The following is a 7,872-nucleotide window of genomic DNA, read 5'->3' on the forward strand; positions in this document are numbered from 1 at the left end:
TCGGTAGCTCATCAACGTACTAAGGCTGGTCGTAACGGGAGTATCATATCTAGTATTATGCATGCCAACTAGGCAATTTAGATGAGACGACATAGAATTAAATGAAGAAAAAGAGGGTTGAGTATCATATTGTAATACTGTATCATAATAAATGTTATACTACTATGTGTCATGCATGGCAATAAATAAAGTCATATATAATACTATGCATTAAAAAGATAGTATCATACACTAGTATCGTAAGCATGATGCTAACTTACGATACTACCGATTACAAGCAGCCTAACTCAAACAGTGATGTTGATGGGGAGACGAGAAACGGTTGGGGAGATGCAAATAGGCCTCACACAATAAATAAGTGTGACGAGGTTTCTCACTCTCATCTATATAAATGTGTCATCCCTGAGCTGTTTTGAGCCAAGCAACCCAAAACAAGCCTACCACTTCTCCCTCATCACAGTTACACCCGTGCTCTATTTGCTATACTACCACACCACACTCCCCTTGAGTTGTCTCTCACCACACCACCTCACACCACGGCAGCAGTGTGAGTGCGTAGATCCCAAAGGCAGCGGCGAAAACGGCCACACGCGATGGAAAATCTGGCAGTTCTCAAGGAGCTGACGGTCCGCACACCTCAGCACTCCAAGCGCCTTCTCACGCTTAATTCGTTGGAGAAGTTGGAAATCAGTAAGTGTGAAAATATAACACGGCTGGCGGTGGGGGTGCATGTGCAACAGCTGGAGCAGGGGCAAGAAGAAGATGGGTTGCTGCTCATCCCAGCCCATCTCTGCGACTCGCTGCAGGAGTTGGTCATTTACAAATGCCCAAATCTAGTTTTGATGGACCCATTGAGTTTTCTTCCGGCCGATGGAGAAGGGTTCCAAGCCCTGCGGTTCCTCCAGAGGTTAAAAATTTCAGAATGCCCCAACTTGTTATCCCCCGGCTCGTTTTCCCGGTATCTTTTCCCGTCCTCTCTGCAGAAACTCTTTCTTCACGGTGTGGAAGGCATGGGGACACTGGAGCCCCTCTCAAACCTCACCTCTCTCATGCGATTAGAATTGTGGAGTTGTGGAGAGAATTTAAGATGCACGGGACTGGGGCCTCTCCTTACCACCACGGGACAACTCAGAAAATTAAGAGTCCATGGCAGCCCTAGATTCTTTGCTGGATGGGATCCCCGTCCCGCGCAGATACCGCGGGATGTTTCCTCCTCGAGTTTATCCAAACTGCAGAAACTCCTGACGGATGAGGCCGCAGACCTCCTTGTTGAGCCCATTTGCACGTTCCTGTCCTCCTCTCTAATCGAGCTGCGCTTTTATCAGAACCAGAACATCGAGGGATTCACCACGCAGCAAGAGGACGCCCTTAGCCTCCTTAACGGCCTCCGGGAACTCGGGTTTGAGATACTCAACAATCTTCAGCAACTCCCTCGAGGGCTGTACAGGCTTACCAACCTCAAGCGATTAGTGGTCTACGCATGTCCGACCGTCCAGTCACTGCCCATTGATGGCCTCCCGGAATCACTGGAAGAATTATATGTCCCTGGCTGCGGCAGCGACGAGCTGGAACAACAGTGCGAGGGGTTAGTGGGAACCATCCCACGCATCATACTATCACCATAGACTGACCCAAGGTAATGCAAATATATTTCATTCATTGCTTTCTCACCTCGCCCTTCTCTTGCATTATATATATTCTAACACATGGTTCTTTTCATTTACTACGCAGGCCTCTGCCTTGGAGTTCTCTTGTACATTCTTCTAGCCTTATAGAACAGACATCATCCTTCATGCATCACTACTCACATATACATCGTCCTTGTACATTCTTCTAGCCTCAAAATATCACCACATAATATTCATTTACTGCGCAGGCCTCTGCCTTGGAGTTCCCTTGTACATTCTTCTAGCCTTATAGAACACACATCATCCTTCATGCATCACTACTCACATATACCGTCCTTGTACATTCTTCTAGCTTATTATGTTGACATCTGCATCTTATAGCATTATAATACATAGAAATTTGTTGACCTCTACATCTCGGGAAAACATTGCACAGAAATTACCTTTGTTAAGCTTGCCTTGTTGTTTCATCAGTCTAGTAAGCAGAGCTGGAAAATACTTTGGTTCCACAATCTCTCTTAAGGCTTACAGAGGATCTCCACTTTGTCAGCATTAATTTTGTTAATCTTTAGACTGACTATAATTATTACTATTTTGTTTGCATTCGTATCCGTGACAAAATTAGTGCAATTTTGATCTGACCAGTCAACACTTGATCAGGATACTTGCGGTGACAAGAATTTAGTTGCTGCTGGGTTGCTTACTTGTGAATCTTACCTAACTAGCGACTGATTTTTGAGTGCCTAACTCTTATTGCCATTTTTCCTACTGTTTCAGATTCGTATGTTCGGTGCAGCTAATAACTGCCAATTATGACGTTACTACAGTTTTGTTGATCAATCTCATTGGAAGCAACAGATCGAACTGGCTAAAAGATGTGGATGAGCCAGCAAGTTTCTGCTACTGTAACTCCCACAAAAAAAAAGGTTTTCAAGTTGTACTGTACCGACTTCTTGAGTATCTTTATTAAATTGTGGTGTATCTATGAAGTCCCACGCCATGTTATATACTCCCTCCGTTCCTAAATATAAGTCTTTGTAGAGATTCCTATAGGTGGACTACATACGGAGCAAAATGAATGAATCTAAACTTAAACTGCATCTACATCCGTATGCGGTCTATAGTGGAATTTCTACAAAGACTTACATTTAGGAACGGAGGGAGTACTTATTGACTTATTCCTCATCTTATTTTTTCCCTTGGTTGCAGTGAACCAAACACACCTTCATTCTTCAGCCCACAACACTGGTGGCTCCTTGATCGAAAGCCGGTGCGATTAGATAACTCCAACCAGGCCAATCATTTTTACCTTCGCATGTATGCTTTGTACTCCCTCCGTCCGGAAATACTTGTCAAAGAAATGGATAAAAATGAATGTATCTAGAACTAAGATATGTCTAGATACATTCATTCCTCCGACAAGTATTTTCGGACGGCGGGAGTACTATACTATCCTCTAGCGGAGGTTCATTCTGCATTTTCCCGTGCTAGAACGGTGACAAGTGCTTAACTACGTTTTTTTTTGTGTTTGCCAGCATATACAAGGTTGAAGACAGTGGGGAAATGATCAGCGTTTGATTCACAACGACAGAGGATGCTGCTCGTCTGGCTTGCCTGAAGTCTAGCGGCTTACTACTGGATATGGGCCCTGTTGAAACAAGGTGGAGCGCATGGGAAATGGAGAAGAGGTGGACGAGTACCCCCACATCCTGGGTGCAGATGGAGGCGGCGATTGGCAGTTGCAAAAAGTGACGGTCGAAGAGGAGTGCGCCGCAGGTGTAGGAGGAGAATGATGGCTATAATATCATTGGGAGTGCGCCGCATTTACTCCACTTTGGCATTTCTTGTAAGGGGAACAGCAAGGGGAGAGTTTGTATTTCTCTCTCTCTCTCTCTCTCTTTCTCTGAATCCTCTGTTTCTTCCAGAACAGAAACAGAGTAAGAAATAAATGGGTCTGAGACTTCTCCTTCCAGCAACGGTGGGATGTGTTAGTAGAAGGTTGGTGCCGGTGTGGAATAGTAGTAGTACTCCCTCCGTCCGGAAATACTCGTTGGAGGAATGGATGTATCTAGATGTATTTTATTTCTAGATACATTCATTTTAATGCATTTCTCTAACAAGTATTTCCAGACGGAGGGAGTAGTAGACTAGGTTACTCGCTGCCCGTGGAAAGACTTGACTTGCTGTCGGAGAGGGATGCCTTCCTTGATGAACAATCAACGTTTGGCTCCATCTATTATACTCCCTCCGTTTCAAAATATAAGTCTTTCTAGAGATTTCAACTAGTGACCACATACGGAGTAAAAATGAGTGAATCTACACTCTAAAATATGTCTATATACATCCGTATATGATAGTCTATTTGAAATCTCTAAAAAAACTTACATTTAGGAACGGAGGGAGTACATGCCACTGTAGGTTCAACAACGTGGACGCAAGCACCTCGCCCATTCTAGCACTTGCCTTGGCTTGAGCATCACCGACTTGATATCTCAGCGTCGGAGATGATATTGACATGGCTTCACAAAGTGAGGCAGCTTCTACTCGCCCATGAGCTCGTAGAGCAGCACGCCGGAGCTCCATACAGTACAATGCTGACAGTTACATGCATCTCAAAAATGAGGAACTTTCTCGTAATAGAATTTGAGATGCCATGACTCTGAATAACGCCACGGCCGGCACCCTACCAAGCTGCCATGTTCTCAAAATACATACCATGAAATCTTCAGAGATTCCACCGCTGGAAGTACAACACCCTACTTCATTAGATCAAAATGGTTTATACTACTCCCTCCGTCCGGAAATACTTGTCTTAGAAATGGTTGAAAATGAATGTATCTATAACTAAAATAAGTCTAGATACAACCATTTCTAAGACAAGTATTTCCGGACGGAGGGAGTACATGTATAGAAAGGAAAAGGGCAGTTATAAAAGGATTGACATGATACAGTGTATAGCTCGCCACAGCCCTTGTGCACTGAAAAACAACCAAAGTATCAGCAAACAAAGTAATAAACAAATACATGTCGCCTGAAACCTGGGTAGGACGAAAGCCTTGCTTCCAAACAGGTATGTCATCCAAATTCATAATAGAAAGTCTTACCTCCAACATTTCAAAGCACCTGGCTATCATCAGTTCAGTTTCAGCTGATGATGTGTAACATCCTTTCTTTGTACTGATTGCTGCGATTCTTTTTCCAAGGTTTATTGCCTACAATTCTGAATACTACATATTTCTTATAGCTACTAGACTCTGTTCTTCTTACATCACTTGAGATGATGCTGGCGTTTTGAGAGTGGAAGGACTACAGATTCTAACAATCACAAGGCCTGCCAATACAATCTGCACTGTATGTTGCTAGGTGAACGAAATATGTTTTTCTTTAGAAAAAGGGTGAACAAATAAATTAACAATTTAAGAATGAAATGAATCGAATTCCACATATGTACAAAGCAGCCAATTCTTACTTATAGCTAGGGTGGTAGCATGTATATCAGTCACCGAATCCTTTCCTGGAATAACTTTGGTAACTAACCACACATCGTGCTGTATAAATTGAGAAAAAAACGCTGAGAACAATTAAGAATCTCAGTAATGAATGACGGCAGCGCACAGACAAAAGGACACCAAGGAACGTGTGGTTCAGTAGCTACTCTGTCTGATTCCTTCAATAAAAAGACCACAAGATACCATGTCCATTCTATTTTTTTATATTGCATCTACAAAATAAGAGCGAACTGAACAATTGATGGACGGCAACACCACCGCAAAAAGAAAAAAAAAAGAGGAAAAAAGACAGACGTCAAGAAATATAACTTGAACTCCTCATGGTGATTCAGTAACTACTCTGTTTCCTTCAGAAAATTTATTTTTCTAACCACAAGATTCGATGCCCGTTCTATTTATATACTGTGTATCTAACCAAAATAAGAAGGAACTGAACAATTGATGAACGGCAACAAAAGTAGCTTAATCAACCTAGACATTCAGCACCCTGGAAGTAGAAAGAAAACAGATCAACTATAATGGCTCGACAGGGCACGATGTAACAAATCAAACTGACAGCAAAAATTAATCAATACTTATGAATACTAAATTCATAATAGAAGTGGTTCCCTCGTAACACTCAATAGGCACCACCTATCGTTGGCCGATGTGGGATTTCAGCTGCTGATGTGTATCATCATTCTTCCTGTGTCTTGCTCTTGCAGCCCTTGAGCTGACGCTGGGTTCTTAAACTGAACAGCTGCAGCTTGTTACAATCACATGGCCTGCCAATACAGTCAGAGAAGTAAGAAACAAAGCATTCTATGTGCGCTTTACATTTCTAGGTGAACAAATACGATGTACTTTTGATAAAGGTTAAACACATACATGAACAATGTTAAAAAAAACCGAATCTAATACATCACTTACAGCCTATTTAGTAGTACAGAACAGCCAACCCTTACCTGTAGCTATAGCTAGGGCAGTAGCAAGTTTTCCAGTCACCGAATCCTTTCCCATAAGCTTTTCTTGGTTAGTTTAACAGTAACTCTTTTGATGTGTCTAATCTTTGTAAGATCATCATTGCACTCATTTGGTTCTCTCTTTTGCCGAAGCTTATTTATGAGCTCATCTGAAGTATGATGCAGATATTATTCTTCAAGGGATGTAAGATGCTCAACAATTACATCGATCAAGTCAACTTGCATGAATGAACTGCAGGCCTTTACAATAGAGATATGACCAAAGTGAAGTGGTGCTGCAACCGGAATTTATATTAGCAATGTGATAAGCTGGACAAATGGAGATCCTCATCATGTTGCTTTCCTTACATCGAATTGCATGCATGAGTGCAGTGCAGGAACTTCATTGCAATGGAGCCAAAGGCCGAACTGATGCCACACCATGGTTTCGAAGTTTAGTGCACAACTTTTTCTTCTTTATTTTTAGTTGTCATGTCTTGTCTCTTGTGTGTCTTGTATTATTGAAAGTAGGACTGTGTTTTGTGGGGAAAACGAGCAGTACAGTAGCTGCATGGGGATGGAACAGAGTATTTGTGATTTCTATCCTAGTTCACTTGCTGTAACCTGAAGGGTGTATGAAGACTATCTGTGGTTTACAAATCCTTGTCTCTGCCAGCGACCTCCATGAGAAACGACTCTTTGGCCTCCATGAGTAGAGCAGAGTTTGCTGTCATGATAGGTGTTTGGGCATGATTCGGATTCAGTTGCAGCAGATGGTCTGGTAATAATGTGTTGGCTGTCCTTAGTGTATGCTTAGCGAACTCTGCTCAGATGGTACGTGTAGAGCAGAGTTTGCTGTCATGGTAGGTGTTGGCTGTAAGTTGGAGATATGACAGTGGTACGTGCGAGCGAACGAGACCCACTTCGATTCACCCCGTCCGCTGTGCGTGTACCGGCCGGCAAACGCGCGTACATACCCGAATACCTATATTATCAGCAAAAAAAAAAATGAAATGGGTGACGGCCGAAGAGTCACATATTTGGCAAGCGAATCGGCTCACCTGCCGGCGACTTGGGTAGGATATAATTGTACTTTGTTTTGCTGGAGTGTGCATCAAGAAGATCGGCCGAAGGGATAAACATACGAAGAAGATCAATACGTTGCCATTCATATCGCTTCCAAGAAAATCGGGAGGTTACGCCCGTCACGAGGGCGCGGAGGGCTTCAGCTCCGGCCTATAAATACATAGGCAGCCACATGCATCAGGGGAGGATGGAGAGACACTGAGGAGGAGACGCGCCCCTGCGGCAGCGTCGATGAGAGTTGGCATCTTGCCGGAGGAGATGTACAGGTGCTGCGGCAGCGCCAAGGCCGATCAGACGAGGAAAAGCGGGCGGCGCCAGGAATGACGACTCGGAAACTGCCCAATCTTGGCCGGCGCGTCCGCAGTGGCCACGACGCCCTCATCACCCTCTTCCTCCTAGTACATGTGTTTTCTTTGTCATTGTTTTTTCAGGGTTCAGGGAGGGGCGGAGCTCACGTACATAGGACGCAACAGCGGGAAGGAGGTACGCACGAAGAGAAGACGCGCCCGATGGAGGCAGCCTCGACATGCAGATGAGCGATGTGCCTTGAGGGGTCGAAGGGCAACCACGACGCAGCATGCTTATCGGGCAGCCCACGCGACCTGATCCTTTCCGGCGGCAGCACGTGCGGCAAGGAGATCATGGAGGCCAAAGGAGTGATGCGCTCGCCGCTATGGTGGCAACACACGTCCGGCCGGCCGGTGCCTG

At 44.2% G+C, this 7,872-nt stretch overlaps 1 protein-coding gene across 2 annotated transcripts; it reads left to right on the forward strand.

The window, feature by feature from the left end:
* Positions 1 to 408: 408 nt before the first annotated feature.
* On the forward strand, positions 409 to 3,625 carry LOC123162072 (uncharacterized). 2 transcript variants are annotated; one of them, XM_044579876.1, is made up of 5 exons: positions 409 to 1,636; positions 1,732 to 1,823; positions 2,406 to 2,554; positions 2,838 to 2,898; positions 3,164 to 3,625. In XM_044579876.1, the coding sequence occupies exon 1, from the start codon at positions 594 to 596 to the stop codon at positions 1,623 to 1,625; it is 1,032 nt and encodes a 343-aa protein (XP_044435811.1). In that variant the 5' UTR covers positions 409 to 593; the 3' UTR covers positions 1,626 to 1,636; positions 1,732 to 1,823; positions 2,406 to 2,554; positions 2,838 to 2,898; positions 3,164 to 3,625. The 2 variants fall into 2 exon arrangements, with proteins under 2 accessions (XP_044435811.1, XP_044435810.1); XM_044579875.1 differs by having other exon boundaries at positions 411 to 1,636; positions 1,732 to 2,554; positions 2,838 to 2,945.
* Positions 3,626 to 7,872: the final 4,247 nt, after the last annotated feature.

Source organism: Triticum aestivum, chromosome 7B (genome assembly GCF_018294505.1).
Source record: "Triticum aestivum cultivar Chinese Spring chromosome 7B, IWGSC CS RefSeq v2.1, whole genome shotgun sequence".
Taxonomy (NCBI): Eukaryota; Viridiplantae; Streptophyta; class Magnoliopsida; order Poales; family Poaceae; genus Triticum; species Triticum aestivum.